Genomic DNA, 26440 nt, shown 5'->3' with positions numbered 1-26440 from the left:
GAAGTTTCACACTCGAGGAACTCCAGTTCTCACGATTGAGTCGTTCATTTAATTCGCGCTAATTATGCTAACGCGGGCGGGCTCGCCGCTGCGTGCGCCGTCGATCCACGGCGAGCGCATCTCGCGGCAAAAAGTGTATACCCGAGACTTTATTCCTTCGGCAACTTGGCCGGGGTGTCAGCCGTGCAGACCGTCGAGCCATGCTCTATCGGCTTCTTATAAAATGACAGAACACAGAGACACGGCGAGATAGATGCTCTTTCATCGTTGTGCGCGCTAAATTCTTCAAATTAGAGTCGGCACTTCGAGATTCGCTCGAAACTCGAAGCCGAAACTTTGCGAGATCTCGGCACTCGGGACGCTTATTCTTCTCCTTTCTTCTCTGAGGAGTACCTATTTTGTCAGGAATTAAAATCCTGTTGATTTCAACAATCCTGGAAACTCTTTTCAGAAATCGAAGTTGCTTAAATAATTTACAGATTGTGATAGTTTGTAAGGCTCTCGGATATTATTAGATATATAAAAATTATATTTACTGTTTACTCTGCGTTAATGGATCAACAACATTATCCATCGATGGCATTTTTAACGTCACTTAAAACAGTGAACACGTTCTCTTCGATATCATCGCGTCTTTCTGCGAAGCTTCGCGAAACATTTACCGCTGTTCCAGCTTGCTCAGCCGATACCGGCGCGGCGGTACCGTTAGAAAAGGGCCAGCATTGTCTCCCGTTTTCCAGCGTTCGAGAGAATTGCAACGAGGACGGTGGAAGGGGCCTGCAGGGAACCGAGTACGGCCGTGATCGAGCGCTGGGGCAGCGCGTCCGCCGGCTGGATCGGGATCGCGGCTCGATCGCGATACATTTCAATAAATTAGCCGCGTGAAAGAAATCCTTGTGCTCTCTGTAAATCTTTTTACGGCGGCCACTCGATCCGGCGCGCGCAATAAGAAGCGGTACGGGAGCAGACTGGCGGCGACCTCGTTCGACTGTAACGAAGTGTCATTCCGATAACCCAGGCAGGCTTTTACTGTCACTCGACGGACGACGATAAAGAAATGTGCAACCGGCGGAGCTCTGCTTAATGTTGCATGGACAGGAAAGCCGAGCGGGGAATTAAGCTCCCCGTCCCGACTGGATGCTAAGCGTCCGCTGCCGCGGATGCCACTGGCTGCGATTGAGACGTCCGACACGATCGCGAACTGTGCACGGATTTCTTTCCGCGGAACGTCCGGGGAGACGTCGTCCGATCGAACGGAAAAAGGAGAAAATCGGCGATATCCGTGAGAGATAGAGAGAGAGATCGTCGTGGTTCGGACTTCGGCGTCTCCCGTTTCGCTGGCCGACCCGTCGAAGATCGGTTACATCTGGACGGGCCGGCGTCCATCAACGAGAGATACGAACGCGTTTACAGTCTAGACGTTATTGTTCCAATAAATCGGTCGAATTTACAGGATATTCCGCGGCGACGAGGAGAAATAAAAGCCGGGGAATAACGCGGCCGGAGAGTGTCTTTTAAGAGCGCGACGACGGGTAAAAATGTGCTCGAATAAAGTAGTACGCGAGACGAGGCACCGGGACGAGAGATCGAGACGACGACGCTTATACGCCGCGACGTAAATATCGCGAACAATCTCGCCGATTTTTCAGCCCGCCGAGAGAATCGTCGACGAGCTGCGATGCATCGATCGGCGATCGTGATCCACGGTTACCGTCGATCCGAAGCGATCAAAGGCAGCGGACCTGCATCTGGAAGCCGTCGTCTCGCAGAAGTGTCCCGCGGCTCCGCGTAAACGCGTACGCCCGGATCCGCGGCGTTGTTGTCCCAATAAATCGGCCGGCTTTAAGAGGCCTCGGCGCACCAGCCGCGCGCAAAAAAGAGCGCCGCGAACGCCGGCGAAAGCGCGAATAAATTGCGGACACGGCGGCGGGAATTACGGCGACCGGAGGAAACGCGAGGAACGGAACGCGGCCAGGACGAAGGCAATTAGTCGCCCGGATAAGTCCCTAACCGCAACAACATCTGTACCCGCGATTTTTCACTGACGTATGTGTCCCTGGCACCAGGAAAAACCAGCCGCGCTGCTCTTAAATCCGTGAACGTTGACGGCGAATCCCGCGACATTTCGGATCGGTGTACGACACGCGTTTCTAGACGATTTTTTTTAACGTTCCCGCCGACTATTTTTACTGGAGCAAAAGAGATATTGTTTGCAGATGCTGCGCTCTGATTCCGAGCATCGGCATTCCGATCTCTGATCAGATCGCGGGGCGAAGTATGCATGTAGCTGCTTCGAAATCCAATTGTTAATCAATTGGTCGCGTATAGAAAGGTTTGTTCAATGTTTCATGGAATGATCGCAAACCTCTTGCAAACAGAATTTTGTATGCACCGATTTCCACTGCCGTAGCGCAGGACAGCAGGAATATTTTTAATCCGATTAACGATTATAATTCGTTAGTTGTTGAAACGAATTTATAATGATTGGGTAAAAGGTAATTGGACGAGAAGTAATCTGATTGACGGTTATAACTCGACAGGTAAATCAGAATTTATGATAACCGATACAATGCCGAATTATTATAAATTATTCATAATAGCTGACAAGTTATAATCGTCGATCCCCGATCAGATTACTTCCCGTCCAATTATTATAAATTAGTTGCAACAGTTGACGGCTTGTAATCGTCGATCCTTAATCGGATTGCTTTTTGCGCGACTCCGCACAGTCCCAAGGGTATCCGAATCAATTTTCATGGAATTTTTAGGATCTCAATTATGATACTTCGTAGTCGAGACGTCGATCCGCTCCAGGGTTAAGCTGGCATTGACTTCGGAGGTTGCACGACGGATGGAGAAATTAAAAATCCATTGCGTGGCCGACCGTGGTCCTCGCCGGGCCCAGGCCTCCGGAGGCTCATTAAGCGTAGATGACCAGAGTCGTAATATGTTCGAGCGTTGTTCCGATGGCGGAGATACATCGTTACGAATTCCTTTCCCCTGGGCCCGGCCGTCTCGTCGCACGGCCACGGAAAAGTGGACGGCCTCTTCGTGAAGGAAGCCGGTCTGGAGGGGCCCATTCGGTGTCGGCCGAGGCGACAAAGCTATGCGATCGGACAAATGTCGCCGATGACGGAATTAAAATAGGTATAGAAGTAAATTCGTGAGGTGATGCCGCGGTTCATCGGGCGGGGCGGGGGCCGCGGCGGGAAAACGATGGGAATAGAAAGAGTGCGGCAGCGGAAAGGAGCGAGAAGGACGGCGCGCGGGAGCTCGTCTTCCAGTGGGAGGTACTAAAATTAGAGAAGCCCACGCGGGCTGGCTGTTTCTTCTTGAAGCTTCCTTCGGACATTTTCAAATAGTCCTTTACGCCGATAACACGCGGTGTTTTCGCGACGTCTCGGCTGTCAGTCGCCGCGACAGGCGCCGCGATTCTGTGTTCGATCGGCCGGAGCGAGTGTCTTCCTCGGTTATACGGTCTCCTTGGACTCCGACGGGCGAAATACTGGCGCATCCTCGCTGCACCGACGGCCATAATAATCGGCGTGTTATCGAGAAACGGACCGGTGCACCCTGTCTCCGTAGCCAGCACTCGGACTCCGATAGTCGGCTCCGCCGATCCTTCGTCAACGAGAGGAGGCAGCTCTCGGTATCCCCGGGCTGTTAATCGCGTTATCTTCATTGGGATCGCTCCTGCATTCGATACAGGCCAGCTCCTCCCGACATGATAACGCCGACCGGCCTCTTCTGCACGCGTTCCGATCGGTACTCGAGCAGATAGCGGGGCCGAGGAACCTGCTCCGAGTCCCTTATCAATGAAATTGTCCGGGCCGCGAGTCCTCCTCGCCGCGCTAAGTGATTCCTAGCCGATCCTTTTCATTATATTGAGCAGCCTTCGCGATTCCCGGAGCGCTCGGTTCCGGCCAAGGCACCCGGCATGCATTCCGATCGATCGACCATCGAGCCGGCAATCTGCATACATTTCCTCCTGATGCTCCTAGTTTGTCTGTCGGGCTGCGTGGAAGGTGAGTCGGCCGGTTTCACGGCGGAAAACCGCCGACCATTTTTTTCGCCGCGATATCAACCGATCTGGGCGCGCGACCCGATCGCGAGCCAAGATAGACCCGCTTTACGAGCCGCGCACGCGACCAAATCGAAACCTAATAGCCGCCACGCACGAACCAGGGAAATCTCGAAAATCCGTTGATGTCCGCAGGCAGGAGATGCGTGTGCACCAGCAAGGCCTGCAAGGAGGCAGGCGTCGACACCTGCAAGACCAAGTTCTCTTGCTACACGGAGCTCATACTCACCGGCGACCAGACGCTCGGCGAGAATGCTACCACCAGGGGGTGCACCGAGTTCGTATACTTTCGAATTACTAATTGGTAATACGTATCGAGAAGTACGGGGAACGTTCGACCAATTACTGAGTGAAAAAAAAATTCATTTTAGTGTTCTGTAGAGATGAAGTTATCAGATGCCCTCAGACTCCGAAAAATTCGGAAAATGAATTCCACTAGTCTCAGTAACTGGTCCAAAATTTTGCTATTGACCGAGGTGGACCAGTTACTGAGACTAGTGGGATTGATTTCCAGACAGATGACAAAAATCCCGAAAATGAATTCTACTAGTCTCAGTAACTGGTCCAAAATTTTGCTATCCACCTAGGGGGACGAGTTACTGAGACTAGTGGAATTGATTTTCGAGATTTTTGGATCTGTCTGGAAATCCATCCTACTAGTCTCAGTAACTGGTCCACCTAGGTGGATAGCAAAATTTTGGACCAGTTACTGAGACTAGTAGGATGGATTTCCTGATAGATTGGGGTGCCAGTGTAGATCAATTTTTTGTAAATGTTATACATACGCTACAAGATTACTGTGCGTCAGTTAGGGAGACATTACTGTATTTGGTCGATAGGTTCCGTGCGAACAGTTTCGTGTTTCATCCATTGATTTGTATCGGACGCGCGTCAACGTCTAGTCGCCACTCCGACAGACTGGACATTTTGCAGATAGCATAGTTCATAGCCATTTGTCTCCCTGATGTTGATGGGATTCCAGAATGTCGCGTAACTCTTCAAGATACAGTTTCTATACTGTTGCGTTGTCCCATTTTTCTTTTCACTCCGAAGTCTCGTAGAATGTTACTCGCGTTCCTTAAAACTTGTTTCTGATGCTTTGTGTTTCACCTATTCATCTTCTTCAGCAGCATATCGCCGTAATTTTTTTCTGGATGTCGATGGCGATCCGGAATATCAATCGTCTTTTCATGATCCATTTTCTATTCTGTTTTGACGCGCCATTTTTCTTTGCAACCGAAACTCGTGCAGAATCTTATTTGTTCGTTTTAATCAGAAACATATGATCGTTGCTCTTCCGAGTGCCGAAGACCGTCCAGGATCTCAATTGTCTCTTCGGGGCTCATTTTCTCCTCTTTCCGATGCGCCATTTTTTTTCTAATCGAAAGTCTCGTGGAATGTTCTTCGAGTCTTACCGAATCTCCTCCGAGTCCCTCAAAACTTGTTATCCGTGGATTTTACCTACTCATTTCAATCAGAAACACATAATCGCTTCACCTCTGAATGTCGATATCGATCCGGGACCTCGGTGTGCCTCCTCAAGGCCCATTTTCTTCTCTCTTTCGACATGCCACCTTTTTACGGCCGTCGAACGTCTCTTAGAATCGTCGAAAGCGAAGGAACTCGAAGCCGACCAACGTTCCCCCAAGTTAGTACATCGCAGCTTCGCGGTTCGTGCCGATATTCGAGGCAAAGCTCTATCTCGAGTGGAAAGCGGCTCCCCGACCTCTAACCTTTTCCTGTTATTCGCCAATAAATTCCGTCCGGCACGGGCGAGCCGACTCGCCTCGAAAACGATTTAATTTGCCGGTTCCGACGATTGACGTCCGCGCTGCCTATAAATTCACGGACGCTGCTCGCCGCGCAGATAACCTTGACGAGATAATCGGCAACGTAAGGTTTTCACGAATTCTTTCGAGCAGCGAGGATCGCTGACGCGAGAAAGATATCGTGACCGGAGGGCGGGGAGATGAGAGGGGCGCTCGTGGCTTTTTTTCGGCTGTCCTCTTTTCTCCGCGGCACCGCTGCCAATTAAATTCGCGGCGGTATTATCTGGGCGGAGATAACGGAATATCAATTACCAGATTACCGTGAAGACGAGGAATCAATTTTTACGAGAGATAGACGCTGGAAAACAACATGAGTCGACTTCCTCGGGACGTCTCCTCTCCCGCGAGAGGAGAGGGAACCGAGATCTCTCTCTCTCTCTCTCTCTCTCTCTCTCTCTCTCTATCTCGCTCTTTCTCTGTCTTTCTCGTAAATCGCGCAGATCGGTTATTTATTGGAAACGGCCGACTATCGGCGGGGTCACGGAACTTTATCGAACCGGGCCCCGGCTTTATCGGCTCGCTGCTCGTTGCATAGGGGTGCCACGCCATTGTTGTGCGAGACAAAGTCCTGGGTCACGAGGTCGAAGCCGGCAGACAACGCGGACCGATCGCCGTCGGCAGCCTGGATCCGTATGCCCTGGCCCAGATTGAAGTGTTGCGACAGCCACGACTACTGTAACGCCGACAGCCACGTGAACTTCTCCACGTGGACCAGCGACAAAGACAGCGCCGTGGACCCCGCGGCCACCACTTCAGACTATACCGGTAAACGCAACCCCGGCCCCCTTTCCGCAATCCTCTGATTTCGTAATCGCGCGATCTACAAGCGAACCGAGCCGTCGAAATGCTCCGGCGCACGTCCCGATCCGAACCAACGGGTTTCGGACACGATTTTATTATAGTAAACTGATCTCGTGGGCCCGAAGTTCATTCCACCCGCGTCCAACATTTCCGATTCATTATTTATGGAAAAATGGAGGAAGCGATGGACACGGCGATAACATTCGTTTCTTGCGAACAATTCGATGTTCTAATTCAATATTGAGACATTTCTTTGAAAAACCCGATTTGAAAATATTTTATAACAAATAGTATTAGCTGGATAATGCAATAATGACATAGTATGTCACTGTTCCATTTCAAATTATTGACAGGTGAAATATGAAATAGTGGAAAAATTGGAAGAAGGCTAAGAATGTTGATGTATTAATCTCAACTTGTAAAATTACATGGGAAAGGACAAAACTTGTACTTGGCTCCCATGTCTTGTAATTGACGCAGACATTTTGTACGTGTTTCCTTCATGAGATTCCTCGGCTAATTAATAATTCGATTCAACTCGGTTCACCCTTCGCCGTACAATATCTTTCACAAATTACGATGACTTACTTGAATACTTAAATATTGCGACGAAAAGAACAGGCAAAATACATCGTTGCATACCTTCGCGATTAAAACAGACCACGTGGCAAATAAACACTCATTTGCCAGATCGATTTCTGTATCGAAGATATCTGTTGAAATTCGAGACTACCCCCCATGTCATTGTCACTCTAACCCAGCCGATTTTTGCATCTCCAGTTGCATCTCCACGGCACAGATCAAAGGACGAACGATGTTCCAACGATGTGTTCTCTGTTCAGGCTCGTTGAACGGATTATCCTCCGATCGGAACACAATGGGGTCGATCCAGACCGAGCCGGGGCTGACGGCCGGTGGCCGGGAATCGGATCAGCTTCTTCAGAGCCGCGTGAAGCCGTTGCACGTCGCCGCCCTGGTGCTGGCGATCGCAGCCCTGATATCGGTCCTAGCAGCCTGCTACGTTATTACAAGGTCTGCGAATTTTTCTTATCGCGTTCACCGTGTTCCCCGGCGGCGGATCGCGTGCGACTTTCGCTGAGAAAGGTGTCGGATCTCGCGCTACTTTTTCAGCGTCTCGCATTCGCGCGCCGCGTGGAAAAACAACGCTGCCGAATCGTTTCAATAAAGTCGAGAGTTTACGGCGCGAGCGGCCAGCCGGGCTCCCTCCGCCGCACACACGCGCGCACCTACCGTTCCTGTTTTTTTGACGTACTGCCAGAAATGTTTTTCGATTCCTTTCACCCGCCGGTATTTTATAAACAAGTCCCGCCGCCCGTTTGTTTCCACTGCGCCTCCTACGTTCCCGTACGACCCGCCCTGTCCTCCATTCCGCGCTCGGAGATGCAAGTTTCTTCTCTCAGAAGTATTCGCCGACAATGACTTCGTCGCGAGGATTTCGTCCGATGACGGCAAATTGGGTACAGACGTGATTTTAAAAATCGGGTATTAAAAAACGTCATACAGTAATGTCTCCCTTACTGACGCTCAGATTGTCCACTAAATTGGATAATTTGGGAAGAGGAAATAGGATTATTCGAGTCTTGCGGCTCGTATTTATAATTGTGGACAATTTATAATTATAGAAATAAACCGCAAGGCTCGAATCTTCTTCGAATCTTCGTTCTGTAGAGATGAAGTTATCAGATGCCCTCAGACTCCGAAAAATTCGGAAAATGAATTCCACTAGTCTCAGTAACTGGTCCAAAATTTAGCTATTGTCCGAGGTGGACCAGTTACTGAGACTAGTGGAATTCATTTTCGGGACAGATCGGAAAAATCCAGAAAACCAATTCCACTAGTCTCAGTAACTGGTCCACCTAGGTCGATAGCAAAATTTTGGACCAGTTACTGAGACTAGTAGGATGGATTTCCTTATAGATTGGGGTGCCAGTGTAGATCAAATACGAAGCAGTGACATTTCATTTTTGTCTCTGGATCACCGAGCAGCGGTCCGAAAACTGTTTTCTTGACCCGGGCTCCCGAGCAATTTGCATTCGTTCGATTCTGCCGGAGTTCGCCGTTTTAATTCGGAGCCTCGATATGGAAGTTCGTACATAATTGTAATTGCTTGGCATTGGTCGCTGGCATGGCCGGCATGCGGCGAATCGATCGCCGCGACGCTCCGCGTGGAAATTCACGATCGAAGACGAAAGAGAGCCCCGGATACGTTTCCGCGGGCCGGGACGGAAGGGCCGGGACAGAAGGGCCGGAATACAAGGGTCGTGCCAGGAAATTCTGTCGGCTAACAGCTCGCCGGTCTCCGTCGAGGTATGCCCTTATTAGCTCGCGTGTTTTCTCGCATCGCTTCGCTCGAAAGCGGAGCGTATGAAAAACCTTGTGCTAATATTAACTCGGCGACCCGTTAACAATCACCGGTTCGCGTAGTCGTGGCGAGCTACAGGCCGGCGAGGACCGTCTCTAGCCGGCGTTATGGTCGATTCAGTTGTCCGCGGCGTCGAAAATCGATGCCCGGCCCCGTTAAATCCGAGATTATCGGCCGGAGCCGGACAACTCCGACTTGATATATCGCCGGTATTAATACATCGTATACAACGAGTCCTCTTATTGCCGATCCCGATAAACGCCGCACGCGCGCCCTGTCCCGCCTTCGATATCTCTCGATGAACAATCGATCGCGACTCCGCCGTTCCACCGTGGAATCTAGGATCGTGCACGATTCGGCGCCATAATTTTCTACCGGGCCGAACCTCCGCGCGTTCTATGCCTCCGGCAGGTTCGACGATCTGTTGAGCAACCTTCTTTTCAATCACCGTTGTTACCGATTGATTTTCGATCGCCTGAATCTACGCACCGATGCATAATCGACTGCTCGCCACTGCCCACTCGCAACATTCTTTCTCGCAGGAGCTTCACGTACCGGAGTGTACACACTCCTCTTGTCTCCCTCTCTTGTGCACACATCTCTCGCAAGTTTGTATTTAATGTAGCAAAGCAAATATGTATAACATCGCCGCTCCTCGCAGCTGAGCACGCTTCTTTCCCTACCAATTCCTCTCTGTTTCTTATATTTCGACGTACACGATCCCTCCGCTTCCTGTTCCTCTTCCCTTCTACCCCAACGAACGCTGCGCATTTTTGCCTCGTTAAGCGATTTTTCTCCTAGCGTAGAACGAGTATTTTTTTTATTTCATTTTTTTTATTTATTTCTTCCGACAACCGCAGTTAGAGGATGAATTACTCAATTCTCAGCAATTGAATACAATAAATTGCTGTCGCATTTAGAAATAACGGACGGATTAATAAGCCTGCAAGAAGTATCGTCGAAAATACGTTCGAAAAATCTTCCGAAATATCTTAAAGCATTACGGTAAAAAACGTTGCGTCGCGTTCGAAAATCCTCAAGGTCCCGCAACGATCGTCGCGGCCGGTTAGCTTCGAATTATTCCGCGATAAAACTTAAACGGCGCCGCTTTACGACGCCAGATTAAACCTGCAAGCGCGCGTCCGGTCGCGGCGACGATCCCGACGCATTTCGCACAGACGAGTACCGAACACGCGTTAATATTATTTAACCGGATCCACGAAGCGGCTGCCATTTCGCCGGGACTCCGGGGCCAGTTCGGGGGCTCTTTATTACCCGGGTCTGGCTGCTCGTTTTTCCGTGAGGACCGATTCCATCCGGTCGGGGATCGGCAAGGCGGCCGGTTTGTCGCGTCCCGGCGCACTAAAAGCGGCGCGCAACTGGCCCCGTTATCAGCCGGCCTCTTCCGAGGGACCTCTCCGGGAAGATAGCGGGCCCGTGGGCCCACCGGGGGTCTGCCCTCTAATCTTCGGCCCCCGAACGGCTAAGTGGGTTTTCGAGTTCGGGAATGTCTCGGGCCCCCGGCCTCGTGTCCACCGTCTCGGACGCGTTGCTCTCTTTCCTCTTTCTTTATCTCGCCTCGCAGCGTGTGTTTCGAGTGTCCTGTCCCAGCGGCGGGCCCCGGCGAGGAGGAGCGGGGGCCACGACGTTCCTTTCCCGATTTCTTCGTGTTTCACACGGCCCCGGCCTTACTAATGTGGGCGCGTGTAATGACGTTGCCTTGTCACGCGGATAACGCGGCCGACTCTGAATCGGCTCCACTCTTTATCAGAGGACCCTCCCCTTACGGGAAGGTGAATTAGGATAAGGGACAGCCGCGTGATAAGCCGCGGACGTACTCTCTTCGGACGGCGTTTATCGCGGCGTACTTTCGGTCTTGGGGACTGGCCAAAAATCGATGCAAAAAGGTCTTGCGAAAAGTATACAATTTCTGCTTTCCGTTTGCAACGTTATTATATATAGTCCGCGGAAATATATCGTATTAATTCACGAAACTGCAGTTATCTTATTTTTCTGTTTTATTTCAACTCTGTATCGGCTCGTTCTAAACCTCTCTAGATTTTTTCTTTTCCGATTTTATAACTACTGGCTAACTTTCTGAACTTATTCGGTACATAAATAAATAAATAAATAAATAATTCGCTCACGAAGAGACATACGTATTTTGTAAAAAGTAAAGACTTTCCGCAAGACATCTTCCGCTGAATATATCGTGTTCTACACTATCTGTGGTTGATGCCATTAAAATCAGTACGGTTTCCTGTCAACGATGCATGAAGCTGGTAATTCGTGCATGTAAGCATTTCTGAACGTTTCTAATTCGACGAAATTTTTGAGACAAGTAAAGAAGATTTATACTATAATAAAATAGTACAAACCAACATATAATATTCATAAACATCGATAAATTAACTTGCAAACTTTTATCCTACGCGCTTCTTTCCGAGATGGTAATAAATACTCGTTTCATTCCCAAATTCTCACAAGAACACGATCACAGAACAATATAACTGCGACCATCTTTCTAGGCCAAAAAAATCGCCTGACTTTTCTCGTCGATCCGCAGGTTCCTCAAGGCGAATCCGTACACCGTGGGCAGCGTCGAGTGACCGCCACCTGTATGGTCCCTCCAGAGCGTACCTGGTCCAAGGCTGCGCACAGCCTCGTCGACGAGACGGATCAAGCAGGTGAGAACGTCGATTTTTTATTTTTGCTGAACACAAAACTGATCGTGAGGCTGACGAAAGCTGTCACCATTCTCCGACCCGAGGAAAGTAACAGCCCTGGAGGGCTGCAGTCGTAGATAAAAGTGATATCTCGTTTATACTGAATCGAGCGTTCCTCTGTTTGCTCAGGGTGATGGATGCACCGTGGCGAACGGATCCCACGGGACGTCCAGTTTCGAGAGTCATCGAGCGCATGACGGGGCACGCCGGGGGACAGTTCCCAGCAAACAAGCGTGAATCTTTTGTTTCGAGTATGAGTAAGCCTCGAGTCCCGTCGACGAGGGTTCCGGAGAGGCCCGAACCAGGTGCTTCGGCTGTCTTCGCGCAATTAGTCATCCTCGGTGGCCGTGTAACACGGAGGAATCGGATGACGAGAGAGTAAAAGAGAGGGTGACTGTACGCCGGTGGACTGATAAGTCGGACGCTTCTGGGAGAGTAAATTTCAACGGTGGCCGAGAACCGTCGAAGCCGGCGTGCGCGTCGCCAACGAGATAAGATAACGCGCGCACAGGCGAACTGCATTCCCGTTTAGACCCGTTTTATATTTTATTCACTGCTCTAGGGTAGATGGTACCGGTCGTGGCCGGTGCACCTTCTCCGGCCGTCGCTGTATTACTATTCATATTTTCTTCCTTGAACTTGGCTACGGTTCCTAGACGATCAGCAGAATGCAAATTGGCAGCAAAAGGGATAAAACGGTAGAAAGCTGATGAAACAAGGAGAAACAGATTAGAAGTAAAATGAAGGAAATTGGAAGTAAAGCAGAGTACGAAGAATGAAAGAAAACGTAAAAGAACAACGCGAACAAAATTTCTTAGTCATATTGTTACTTTGAAATGTGGAAATGCGAGGTGTTTCGAACATTCTGCTGCATGCTAATCTCTTACGTTCTTTCCTATTGCAAATTTATGAGGTGGCCAGAAACGGCACTGAACGTAGCCGGATCTGCTGTACAAGCGGCCACGTACGGTGAAAAACAAGTATTTTGCTATTTTTGTACTGTGGTAATTCTCGAATCACTTTGTTACCCTGTTGCAAGTCTCTCGAACTGACGCTTAGATTTTCCACAAAAGTGGACAATTTGGGAAGAGGAGATGCGATTATTCGAGCCTTGTAGCTCGTTTTTTACAGTTAAGAGTCGAAGGTTATGCAAAGCTCGAATAATCGTATTTCCTCTTTCCAAATTATCCATTTTTGCGCACAATCTGAGCGTCAGTTAGGGAGACATTACTGTAGATATCAGAACCAACGGTATTAACTAATCTCTTGAAACTTGTACATTTCTTACGTGGTACAACACTTCGAGAGTATTTCCACCGTAATTCCTATAAATCCTTAGCGTGGCCACAACCGCTACATCTACCCTATACGTTGTAGTACACTGCTTCAGTATACTGCTATGTATAGCCCGCTTCGCTCGGGACAGGCTCGTAAGACGCCGCGTCCGTAGTCGCTCGGTTTATGGGTTCATTAATGCGTTGCATGTAAAGTCGAATATATAAGGAACTGCGAACGAAAAGCTCGACGAATTGTTTCCCGATCGACACCGCCGTTGTTCTTGCTTTCTATTTCTCCCTCGATCTCCCTCGATCATACGCGACGCGGCCTTAGTCATGCCGGCTGGGGCCATGACAAACAATAGTCCGTTCCATTAGCTGCGCCCTGAGAACCGATCAGCCAGCCATAACCAGGTGCTCGCCGAGTTCGGGCCCGGCTCGGGCCCCGTACCCGGCTTGACCACCGCATTCGTTGCGTCCGGAGAGAATCAATCACTCAGGCGAGCGCACGGACTCGATTCGGGCCCAGATACCCGACCCTCGATCGTCGAACCACCGAATATCTCAGATAGACATCTACCGGTTGTCTAACTGGTTCATCCACGAGCCACTAACAAGACGTTTCTCTCCTTTCCGCTTCGTACTCCTTCGTTGGCCCGCTCCGCGGACGGACCGGACCGCTCCTCTCTGTCTTCGTCCTTTCTCTTCCTACCGACGATTACTTTTCTCCTCCAATTTGTATATCTCCTCTTTTCGATCGTGGCGCAAATATGGGGCAAAACACGCAGAGCACCGACTTTAATTTACAATCGGGTTGGTTAAAGTCGTAGCGGCGAGAAACAAGAAGCGTCATTGTTCACCGACGCGTGTGTTGTTTACCGAACAGATTTATTGTTAACCCCTTGGCATACCTTCTTTTATTCGCAGTTACCGCGATTAGGAAATTTTCGATTGCAATGATTTCTTAGAAGGGAAAGAAAGTCGATGCTTATCGTGTGCCTAAATTTACTCGAATGCTTAAATATTGACCACGAGAGATTGGAATTTTATTCCAATTTTAAGGGACAGAATAACGTTTAAGTCATAGGGAACCAATTCATAGGGATTTTATAATTTATTTCGCTCGTCTTTTTAGCATTTCGGCAGATACGGATCACATCTTAAGACACGAGCCGACATTTGCGAAAACGTAAGCGCCACTGTGACCCCGACGCGCTCGATTCATAGTGAATCGATATCACAGATAATGCCGTATTTTTCTTCTCGAGGACGCGTAAACTGCGGACTATCGGAGAGATCCTCTACTTCGATGGCACGATAGGCATATGGTGGTTGGAGGCTAGGCCTTGATACGGTTCAAGGTTGAAAATCAGTGGGATCCATGGTTGCGGAGCTAATTCGCCGCGAGTTTACGACCGCGGTAATGATTTAAGGCTCGAGTAAACGAGTTTTATTTCTGATCCGTATGTATCTCGACCAGCCGTCGGGAGATTACGTGCCCGACGATTGTCGACGAGGGTCCCGCCTTTGTCCTGCGCCGTTATCTTCCGCCTAATAAGAAGACATCGGCGGCGGATCGCCTCGGGAATACCTCCTCCGCGGCGTCGTAAAATTTGATCGCTGTCGTTCTTCGGTCGTAATATCGGTAACGCGACTCCGTCAGAGGCATATTTCATTTGGCGAAGTGTTTGCGAACGGCGGTCGACTCTGCCGCGCGTCACACCGGATCGGATTATCCTGTTCGAGGGGGAGGCGTACGGGGCCTCGGAAGGGGGCAACGATGCATTACCCCCGCGAGCAAGAAATAAGCAAAAATAGGATGACTCGCCGTGGCGCCAACGAGTTAATAGCTAATTGGCTAATGCCCGGCTAAAAATATACGCGGCGTGCCGCCGACTTTGAAACGCTCCTATTCAAAGTTATCGGGCTCGGCTTCCACGGAGCGAGATCGATGGACCCGGGTTTTTGCGTTTTCGAAAGAATCCGCCGGCGAATGGAGGAGGGGCACGGTGACTCCGGGAAAGGAAAAGAAAGAACGAGGTTCCGGAGATGATTACATATACGGGCCGCGGACGAGACACGCGGCAACCCCTTTCGCGGAATCCACTTAGACACCGACGAATTAGCCGAGCGGACTTAATACGCGTCTCCTCACCTGTTATATTCGCGTCACCGCAACCGGTCGATCCAGGTGGTGATCTCTGGCCGTCGGCCGGCTGATCCGCCGTGAAAGAGGACCGGGGGGAAGGGCCAACGAGAGCCACGCGTATGCATAATAAGGCCGGTGAATGGGGAAACCGATTATCGGGACAAAGGGTGACGATTTACCTCGTCGATCTGCTGCTCGAGCGCGTCCACGCTTCCGGCCGATTTTCCCTGATCCGCGGCTGAACGTTTCGATCGTTGACGATGATCGCTCGCTGAAAGCGGCCGTGCCTTCGCGTGCTAGCGGGGGTAAGAAGCGCAGGGATTCGTACCGCGATGAAAAATACCGGTAATTTTCGGTTGTCCCTTCGTAATCCTTATGGAAACCGGAATCCAGCTATACCGGTGTATTTACTAGTAATTACCCGTCATTTTTCTGGCTTATGGACTTCTTATAATTTTCCAGATTCCCTTGAACTCGGCGGGAGGCGCACCCCATAACGTAACACAGGTTTCTCGCTGCCGGGTTAAAAATACCCGCATTCGAAATATTAAAAGCCGTGGCTTTAGAATATTCTTTCTTCGCTGTGTAATTTTTATATTCGGGTACGGTGTTTCGAAACGCGAGCAAAATTAATTTGAAATAAATATAAGTTACAAAATCTGTGTCGAACCCTTTTCTAAAGTCATGATAGAAACACACGAACAGTTTTGCCAATTTTACTTGGTCACTTTTGCGATCATTTTTACCGAACGGCGCCTGCTGTCGAGTTAAGCAGAAGTCAACGACCGGTATTATATTTTTATCGTTATTATATTCACTGGCCTTATATAATATGCCTTGTAAAAGCACGATTATATAACAAGAGCCTGGATACGCATCGTTTTAATCTTTAATGACTCCTACCCGAACGGAATGCCAAAATACTGTCGGTATTCATTTCGGTTTTTGCTAGTACAATAAATTCTCTCTAATTGACGCTCAGCTTGTACACAAAAATGGACGATTCGAGAAGGGGAGGATACGATTATTCGAGTCTTGCGGCCCGTTTTTTATAGTTGTCGACAATCGGTAACTATAAAAACGAGCCGTAAAGCTCGAATAATCGTATCTCCTCTTCTTAAATTGTTCATTTTTGTTTGCTGGCTCAATTAGGGAGAATATACTGTATATCGGTTTCGTTATTATATCGGTTACGGTATTATATCGTTTTCTGCGTTATATCGTTTTTTGTATTATATCGGTTTCGGTGGAGCTTCGCCTGGAATAATACCGGTATCAAAATCATACCGGTATAAAGTGGCTGAAGAAGTGGCCGCGGGACGACATAGCGCACGACAAAGCTAAAAAGGAGACCGGTCGACGGGAGAAGGGCTGACGATCGGTGGAAGCAAGCTGCCATGCCGCCTCTTTACATCGTCGTCCCTCTTCTTCCGTTCAGGACTCACGAAGCGTGCTCGAGCGTGCTCGCGCGCGCGCCTCGCCAAGTACAACAGCCGGTTCTGTGTGTTTCCGTGTCCCCGTCTGTGCGTCGTCCCGCGCTTGTGTGCGTACTGGCTGGTCACGAGTGTGCGTGCAACGTGCCCCGCCACAGACATTCACCCACACAGACGCGCCGTCGTGGCGTCTCCGCCTCGGGGCTCAGGCGCCACTGTCTCCCTTCTCTCTGTCCCTCGTTTCCCTCGCCGACCGCCCATTTCCCGGCGTCGATCCGCGCCACTCAACCTTTTACCAACACACGAGCACACCCGGCCTGCCCGCATACTACGTTCTGGTACAGTGGCTGCCATTAACGTAAGTGGCACACAGGCCATGTGTGCTCTTGATCCTCTCCTAACCGATCGAATTGGTTCGATGACGATCCCATGAAGATCGATGATGCGCCCCGAGCCGCGAGGATCCCGCGACACCGCGACAGAGGACACCCGCGCGAGGATCACAGCCGATACGCCGCCGTCGCCGCGCTTATGGGGGCCAAATGTGCTCCAGAAAGAACCGTGGTGCCGAAGCTCACTTAGGGTTAGCCTGGCGTTTCGATGTTCCTCGGTTCACTTGGCGTAGATGTGCACACTCTATCTTCCAGCCTTTCCAAATTCGTCCGCAAAACTTTGCTGCTTTTCTCGGTTCCTGTTAAGCCCTGTTAAATCCAGGATTGCATCCATCGACGATCACTGTTCATCGTAGCTATCTTGCATGTTATTCCAAACCTATTAACCTGCAGCAGTTCAGTAAACAGTACACAGTAATCTAGTAGCGTATGTGTAACATTTACAAAAAATCGATCTACACTGGCACCCCAATCTATCAGGAAATCCATCCTACTAGTCTCAGTAACTGGTCCAAAATTTTGCTATCGACCTAGGTGGACCAGTTACTGAGACTAGTGGAATTGATTTTCGAGATTTTTCGATCTGTCTGGAAATCCATCCTACTAGTCTCAGTAACTGGTCCCCCTAGGTCGATAGCAAAATTTTGGACCAGTTACTGAGACTAGTGGAATTCATTTTCCGAATTTTTGTGAGTCTGAGGGCATGTGATAACTTCATCTCTACAGAACACTAAAATGAATTTTTTTCACTCAGTAACTGGTCCCCCTAGGTTGATAATAAAATTTTGGACCAGTTACTGAGACTAGTAGAATGGATTTCTTGATAGATTGGGGTGCCAGTGTAGATCGATTTTTTATAAATGTTATACATACGCTACAAGATTACTGTGTACTATGTACTGAACTGCTTACGAGCATCAATTACGGAGAATTTATTGTAACACATAATTTCCGAGGATCGAACCGTAGAGCGAGTTTTCCCAGCGAGTTCCAGGGACGCGGCGTCAGTCCAAAATTCGTCGACTAATCTAATCGCCCCTGTGTTTATTTTTTCGGCGAACGCCCCGCGGCTCGAGGTTTTTCGCGACAGGATAAACATCGATTATCCGGGTCGATCGATCGGCGCCGATAAAAATTGCCGTCCGATATCGTTGGTATAATGAGCGGTTCCGGCGTAAACTAGCGGCGACTAGATCGCAGATTAACCGGAGCCAGTCGTTGAACGTGCGTATTGCGAGGCGGGTTCACGGTGCGTGGTTCACCGACAAGGGGCACACTATCGCAGCCGGAGGCGGGACTCGTTTAAAAACTATCTGGCGAGTGTTCTCTTCGCCGGGTGCCCCTGGTGCGCGCCAGCCGCGGTGGAGTCGTCCGGCTGCACGGCTGGCGTTTGCTTTTCGAGGCCCGAGCCCGAAGTGAGTCAGTCAGTCAAGCGTCGACCATCGAAGGGATCGGTCGCTCGTTCCCTCTCCGAAGCCAGACACGATCCTCTCGGTGAAACGATCGTTGCTCGCTCGTGCGATCCGTTATGAATCTGTCGTCGATCGCGAGCAGGACGACACGCGTCTCGTGACAAATTCGGAGTTCCACCGCAAAGAATCGCGCGCGCGCCAAGTTCGATGGGGTTTGACCGCGACTCGCATTGATCATTCGCGATCCAAGAACAGTTCCCGTCTCGTCAACGTGACCAGAGGATCGGCGGATCGCCGAGGTTTCCCCGTAAAAAACAGTGCGTGCGATTGTCCAAGAAGATGCTGTCCAGAGACTTGTTGACTTTCGCGACCATGGTGTCCAGCCTGTCCATGGCGATCGGTGCTTCCGTGGATCTCGACTACGACGTGCTCGGCGACAACGATGGGAAATCCGATGACAATGGTAACGTGTTTCATTTCGGGCGCGTGATTTCATGGGAAAGTTCGGTGCACGAGCGGCGCCGAGACCGGCGCGTGAACGAGGCCACGTGGGTGGCGGCGGGGGTAGCCTGCGAAATCAATGGGGAAAACTGATGCTCGCTCGCGATCCTCGCGATCGAAGCGAACCCGGTCTCGGAACGCCGCTCTTTCTTTTTTCCTGTACGACTGTCGCGCGCGTTCCTGCATGCCTCGTTGTCTCGTTGCGGTTTACTGTTACACGTGGTCTCCTCGGTGCATGGTAACGTTTCCCGCTGGATGATCGCCGATTACGGTGCACTTTCGTCCGCCAGCCGTATCGCATGCCTCGCCGGTAATTACCCCGAGTTATTCGGGGTAATTACGCTCGCGGCGCGCACGCTATTTTTAAAAGACCGCGGGATGTTTCCCGTTCGTGCTTTCCGCGGACTCCGGAAGCCTTTCCACCGCTCCACATTCGATTTCCTGGTCTCGATCCGGCCGAAACGCCGGCGGGGACGCCGCGCCGTGACATCGTAAATTAACATTCGCGATTTGTACAGTCGGCTCCGTGCGTATTACATTCGTTTAAACCGCCGCGATCGCGATAAGCAACCGCGGAGGATGTGGTTTATCGCTGTACGTTCCACGAAAGTAAGTCCACGAAAGACTTTCTTGTAGCCTTTCGTCATCTTTCGTTTTTAGATCTTGGTTACTTCGCTTCGAACACCGCCGGTGCGATAAAGAACCAATATACAGAATAGCCGCACGAAAGATTCTCTTGCGGCTCCCGGGATCGTTCGTTTTAGTTCTCGGTGTACTTCGTTTTGAATACCGTGGTCGCAGCGAAGAATAGCAGGAAACAATTACACGAAAGATTTTCTTGTATCTCCCATCGGCTTTCGTTTGAAATCTTAGTTGCCTCATCTGTAACACCCGTGATTAACTAATGCAGACTAGACGCACGAAAGATTTTCTTGCGGCTCTCAACATCGTCCGTTTCAGGTCTCGGTTACCCCATTCCGAACGCCGCGGTTATGACGAGCAGTATTGTAACAGGAAACAGTTGCACGAAAGACTTTCTTGTGGCTCACCGACGTCTTTCGTTTTAGAATTTACAATTAGTTTCTTCGTTTCGAACGTCACGATCGCGACAAAGAACTAATGCGGAACGGTCGCACGCAACCTAGGACATAAAACTGGTGTCTCGGGAGAACGAACGACCGACGTTCTCGCAAATAATCGAGCAAGATTTTCGTAGACGGTTGTATGTACACGCTTTCGGCTGTCGGAGCCGGGTCCGGTCGTTAAAAAACGGTGTTCCGCGACCGACGGGTTAATCGACTCGTTCCGAAAACGATCCTACGGGTCGTAAAGTCGCGATCGCGATCCTGTATCGCGCGGCCGAATCTAGATCGATCCGCGGATTAACCGGCGACGTCCAATTGGCCGGCCAGTTTATCGGTTTTCTCGGAGCGACGGTTGGTTAACGAGGGGAATAGCAGAAACGAGAAAAGTCTCGCGCGCCGATGAAAAATAAAGAATGCCAGATAAGAGCCGAGAAGCAGATGCAGACATGCCGGCCGCTACGTCACACGGCGCAGCCACGGTAATTGCAAAATTGTACGTTCTCCGGAACGACGGGGACGCGGCGGAGAAGGGGATGAAGGAGGAGAAGAAGAAGGAGGAGGAGGAGGAGGAGGCGGTGGATGACTGAGGGAGGGAGAGAAAAAAGGCAGCAACGACGTGTTTAAACTCGTCTGCCGGTTTTTGCGCGGGGCCGGTCAGCGCGCGGCGCAATTAAGGACGCGTGCAATTTAAACGTTTTATCGATGCACGTGAGTATTCGTCGATCGTGGAAAAAACGAGAAGGTGAAGATGGATGGAGCTTGTGTTCGTGGCGGTCTCGTTTTCATGAAAACCGGCGGGCACGGGGAGAAAGACAGAGGGAGGGGAGAGGAAGCGACGTGAAAGAAAGAGAGAGAGAAAGAGAGAGAGAGAGAGAGAGAGGGGGGCCGGACGGAGGGAGGAATCGAGGAAGTCGCGACAGAAATTGAGTCCGTTACGTCGCGACCTCGCGGCAACGATAAAATCGTCCGCGAAAGGAGTCTCGCCGGTTACGATCCTCGCCGGCCCTCCCCGAATGATTCACGATCGATCGATAGATTTACGTGGCCGGTCTGGCGCCACCTGGAAAGACCCGCAAAGAGTCCCGCGGGATCGGCCACTCCGGGACACGACAGAAGGAGTTTCGCCGGAATCCGAGGCAGCTCCGCGGCGGCGCTTGCGAAATAATAAATATTTAAATTTTGCCGTTCGCACGATACCGAGTTTAGAAAGACGATAAAGTATGCGTCGGGCGCCAGCTAGGCGCGCGGATACCGGAGTACATAATATAGTGCCTATGTGCACGATAGGTATACCTTCCGACACGCTTGTCTGTGCGGTCCTCGTTTATAAGTATGCCGCGGCTCTTCGTGCGTCGAACGTTTGCGCCGACGATGTTCCTCTTTGTCCACCTCGGAACGAATTAATTCGTCCTCATAGGGTAGCGCAGCCTAGGTTCGCTATGGTGTGACCAATTTCTGCGCCCTTCGTTCGTTTTCGGGCACGATTAACTTTGCGTGAAATTGTTCCGTTCGAAAAACAGCCACAGAAAAGAACAATCATGCCCGAAAGCGAACAATTTGATCGAATAAAGGCTCGACAATTTGTCACCGCGCGGTAACCGCAGCTCCGCGGCCGATACGTTTCGATACGTTTCCCATATCCGGTCGCGTTCGACCGCGGAATATGTATTCGCGGCATGAAAATCCCGGTTCGATATCTCGAAATCCAGAAGCGTTTCGCCGGTGCCGAGGCGAGATGAATTCACGGAACCATTCCGCCGGCGTTATAGTTTCTGGGACGCGCGGAGCACATCGCATTCTTCGCCGCGGGAAAAAAATGTCCTCCCCCTACTCTCCGCTCGGGCCGGCTCGATGGCCGACGATCGCGGAGAGAAGCCGTTAATCTGACGCATCTGACGAATCCGGCCGTTTATCTGCGGCCACGTCAATCTTCTCGTTCGAGGAAGAACGGCCGAGCTTCTGCGCGCGTAACATTCGAAAGCGTGCGTCCCTCTCGCGATTCCGTGGAATCGCGAAGCCCGGCGCGTGCGATATCGGGAAACGCGATTCCTGTCCGCGCCGTGGAGGCGGTAATCGCGGCACGTTTTTGCGCAAGCCGTCGCATTGTGTTTTCCAAAAGGTTCATTAAAAAATTACGTAACGGATCGCGCACGCGCTCGCCGCGTTCGCCGTGGCTCCAGCCTCTTATCTGGCTCCGATACAAACAAGTTACGGAATGGTGATACTTCTCGATCGGTTCGCCGGCTGCATATTTATAGACCGGCGAGGTCGATTCTACCGATATGACTCATTCGGCTCGGATCCCGGCCTAGGGATTGTCAGTTTAGCGAAAGCTGCCGAACCGCGCCGCCTTTCCGGTGCCAATCGCGTATCGATTTCACCCCGGCATCCCTGCGATTCAATCGCGAGGACTTCGAACGATCGTTTGTCCCAGACAGTCTCTTACTCCACGGTCTTTGCAGCACGAGTTGGAGACCTCCGCGCGTTTCTTTAAGTACAGCGAATTCTCTCCAATTTTCCTTCAACTTGTAAACAAAAATTCGGGAAAATTCGTTAAAGCTCGAGGCTTGCATCTCGTTTCAACCAATCGTATCTGCTTTTCCCACTTTTGTGTACAACCTGAGCGTCGATTAGGAAAAATTGACTGTACAGTAATGTCTCTCTAATTGACGCTCAGATTGTCCACAAAAATGGACAATTTGGGAAGAGGAGATACGATTGTATGCAAGGCTCGAATAATCGTATCTCCTCTTCCCAAATTGTCCATTTTTGTAGACAATGCGAGCGTCAATTAGGGAGACATTACTGTACTTTCTTTTAGCCGCAGATTGTTCCTAGTTCTCCGATTTTGCTTCTCCGGTTGCCAGAAGTCGATCTCGACTGTAGCTTAATTTGCAAGATCTTAGTCATATGGGATTCGAAGATGAGAAATAAATCATTCGAGGACGCGCCTTCCACGTCTCGGTGTTCAGAAAATTATGCTTGCAAATGAAGGTCCGCGTAAAGACCGGCAAATCTGCAATTCACTTAACAGAAGTTCTTTATTCCATTGCCTAATGAGCTTTTACTTATTCAGCTGCTTGATATAGTAGCTTGTCCGGAACATTTTTTGGTTTAGCAACTTATCCAGCGTTTGTTTCTTCAGTCGACAGAAGCTCGACTCTGGCTCGACCTGGGAATCGTTCGAATAACTGGACAGCGGTCCTTAGCGCAAAGCGAAAACGTTCTCCTTCGATTATAACAAACACGGGTTAAATAGAGATGTAGTTGTTATTACAGTTATTTAATAAGCTGGTAGTAATCTAATCGCATTGTTAAATTGATCCCATTGCTTCTACCGTTTTGTATTCCACAGTACAATAACTTCTCTCTCACAGCTCGGGCGAATCGCGAGACTCGAGTAATCGTATCTCGTTTCCCCAAGTTGTCCATATTCGCTTCCAGCCGTGGGACAACGCGAGAGAGATTACTGTACTCGCAGTAGTCCGCGGTCAAATGATCAGATACACCATAAGCAATCTATGAGTCAGCGAAAAATGCTGTAGCCTCGTTTCCACATAGAATTCCGCATAGAAACGGGTATCTCCGTAAAGATGCCGACAATTGAGTTATCGCGGCGTATCAAGAGGGTAGAGCCGTCGGCGGGGGTGGGAAGTGGGACCCCTGTTTCTCAGAGATAACCGCGCTCGGTCCGATAAGTAATGCATTCGGGACATGAAGAATGGGGCTCGCAGGACGTCGGCTTGGCCGGGGATGCAACGGGACGAGCTTGTCTCCGGGCGAAAGAAAAAAAATGGGTCGTCGTCGTAAACGTTCCGGAGCCGCGTTCCCACCGTAAAATCGAGAAACGCTGCTGCGTTCGCGCGCACAGGCCTCGTTCGGCTCCGACGAGCCTCGAAAAATGCGAGCTCATCGGAGCGCGCGCGACCGCCGCGTCGCCGCCGACAAACGCGACGCGTGTGCATGCACGGGCACTCACACGGCGTCGCGCGTGTTCACACTCGGCCGGGTTGCAGCTGGTGTTACGTCTGTACGCGGTCGCGCGCGTATGTATGTATACACGCACACGCGAACAGACGTCGTCGGCGAACACAAGGACCGGCACGGTGGCGCCTGTCGGCCACACGAATGTGCATGCGTGCATGACGAGTTTATGCTTCTTTGTCTTGCGCTCGTACAAGGCGGCGTAAATACGACGCGCGTCCATCCTCGCGGGAACGCGAGCGCGGATCCTCGATCTCCTTCGATTCGAGGTAAGGGACCGATCGATATCCTCTTGTCACATGGTCATCCGTTTTTCCGGGCTTTCGAAATCGTTCTACGGTGCACGAAATTTTTACGAGACCATCCGATATTTTCGTGAAATAATGTTGTGGCGGACCAGACACAAAAAGACACGTCCTTCAAAAACGGGGTGTACACATGCCTTTTTCGGGTTTTCCCGACGCAAGGCGTACACCCCGCAATAAAACAATAAAAACGTTGGGACACAGCTTCGGACCATAGGTCCCGGACCACCCCGGTCGGAAAATCTTCGGGAAAGGCCTTCGCCCTTCCCGAGGACTTTCCCTTACCAATTTCAAGGACTTTCCCTACCAATAAATACGAGGACCTCTCGACCGAGAGAAGTCAGTTAGCAAGTTTTCCTCCGACTCTCAACGTGTCCATATTTCTGTATCATCCGTCACTCGTTTACCTTTACCTTCTACACACTGTATCTCATCGCCTTTGTTACAAGTTATATTAAAGTTCTCGTTATTTAAAAACCAAAAAAACTCTCGGATTATTTTATACAAACCGTCGCAGTAACCCCTGCGACAAAATGTAATTGTTCCATAGCAATGAAAAGATAGGGCGTGATCAGCGTTTTAAGATCAATAAAAAAAAGCTGTATACATGATTACTAGATTTTACAGAAGTCAGAGTGGATGAAAAACTTTCTTCGTCGATTCAAAAATTACTCATCGCAAGAAGCAATTAAAAATGCTGCTGGATCTTGTTAATTTATACATTTTCTTGCAGTCTAAAAATCTGCACTGACCATAATCGCACGAAGATCCGCGGTCTAGCGATTACATTCGCAGGAAGCGCGAAATTTCCATAAAACAACACGTTTCTTTTTCTTTTTTAAGTAAACAACATCAAGATCGAGATTCGCTTAAAAAGACGCGCGGCTTTAGCTCCCTTGGCAATGCGTCACCACTCCCACCCAGCGATTCGCCAGCCTATCGAGACAAAGACCAGTATTCGAACCGTCCAGCCTACATTTGCCTATCGGATTTGTTTGGTGAATCGTGGATAGCCCGTTGATAGACCCAATTACGCGGACGGAGAGCGTTTTAAAGGAGTCGTCGAAGGTTTCGCGTTTATCTGCGTCGCGGTATCTGGTATACGGAAATGCCGGGTCGGATATTGTTACGTGCATCGTGTTGCAGCGTGCACGTATGCCGCGGCGTCGAAAAGTGACGAGATTTTTCTTGGCGCCCTCGCGCTCCATACTAGCCACCCACGCGACCCGCGCTATCTGCACCCGAATCGGGGCCCGGCGCGTTATTTACGGCCACTTCGCCGCACCGCCGCCGACGCCGCCGCAGCCGCCGTTCCTATCGGATACTTGAATTAAATTCGATCGAGTCACCCGGAGCCGGAAGGATGAAAAAGACCGCGAGAAACGAAGTGGACAGGAGGAAACGTGGCGGAGAGAGAAGCGAGAGGAGGCGCGGAGGAGGCTCGAACACGGGCTTGCTCGCAATTAACGTCGATTCGCTTTAAAAATAACGATCGATTAATTGGGAGCGGCGCGCTTGCGTTCCGCGGCCATAAATCCACCGAACGTCAACGGCAAGGAGAAAGTTTTATTCGCGGAAGGTTTATTTACGGGCGGACGATAACTCATGCACTTGCGCCTGCGCTCGCAAGCGCCGGCTTGTTCCTTCTTTGCCCTCCGGTCAGCCGGCTCCTCCATTATTAATTAAGTATAGAGGAGCATTAATCAAAGCGGGCCGCCATGTAAGATCCGAAATCGCGGACGAAGGACAGTCGCCGGAGATACTTTCGCCAGATTGGAGCCGAGCCGTTCCAGACTGGCCGACGGGCGTTCACTTTTCCAGTATCTCGATTAATCCGTGGGCCGAGCCCTCGAGCCGATATACGCGGCTCTTATCCTGGATCACGATCCAAACGGCGACCGATCGAGCCTGTTCGCGCGATAATGTTTACTCGGCCGCGCGCGATTCCGCAGTCGGTACGCGTCCGGTCACTCGAAAAAATAGGGACTCCGCGGGACAAATATAACCCGCTTTTGCTTGGGACGCTCGTCCCGTCCGATCGAACTTGTTGTGATTCAACAATGGTTGCGGTGCAGGCTTCGC

The 26440-nt window shown here is 50.4% G+C and overlaps 2 protein-coding genes across 3 annotated transcripts in view; both read left to right on the top strand.

Moving 5' to 3' along the window:
- Positions 1-26: 26 nt before the first annotated feature.
- LOC117223805 (uncharacterized) lies at positions 27-16117 on the top strand. Of its 2 annotated transcripts, none has more exons than XM_076521157.1 (6): positions 27-3147; positions 4217-4358; positions 6446-6675; positions 7554-7743; positions 11661-11781; positions 11950-16117. In XM_076521157.1, the coding sequence occupies exons 1-5, from the start codon at positions 2931-2933 to the stop codon at positions 11701-11703; spliced, it is 822 nt and encodes a 273-aa protein (XP_076377272.1). In that variant the 5' UTR covers positions 27-2930; the 3' UTR covers positions 11704-11781; positions 11950-16117. The 2 variants fall into 2 exon arrangements, with proteins under 2 accessions (XP_076377272.1, XP_076377273.1); XM_076521158.1 differs by lacking the exon at positions 27-3147 and adding an exon at positions 3281-4025.
- Positions 16118-18323: 2206 nt separating this feature from the next.
- Positions 18324-26440, top strand: part of LOC117223819 (BMP and activin membrane-bound inhibitor homolog) — a 30532-nt gene continuing 22415 nt past the window's right edge. Inside the window, exon 1 of the mRNA XM_033476355.2 lies at positions 18324-18946. Within this exon, the coding sequence (XP_033332246.1) occupies positions 18823-18946 (124 nt within the window). The 5' untranslated portion in view covers positions 18324-18822. The remainder of the gene's footprint in view (positions 18947-26440) is intronic.

This window comes from Megalopta genalis, chromosome 4 (assembly GCF_051020955.1).
Source record: "Megalopta genalis isolate 19385.01 chromosome 4, iyMegGena1_principal, whole genome shotgun sequence".
Classification (NCBI taxonomy): domain Eukaryota; kingdom Metazoa; phylum Arthropoda; class Insecta; order Hymenoptera; family Halictidae; genus Megalopta; species Megalopta genalis.
The sequence above is the reverse complement of the archived record's forward strand: the minus strand, read 5'-3'. Positions and strand labels throughout refer to the sequence as shown.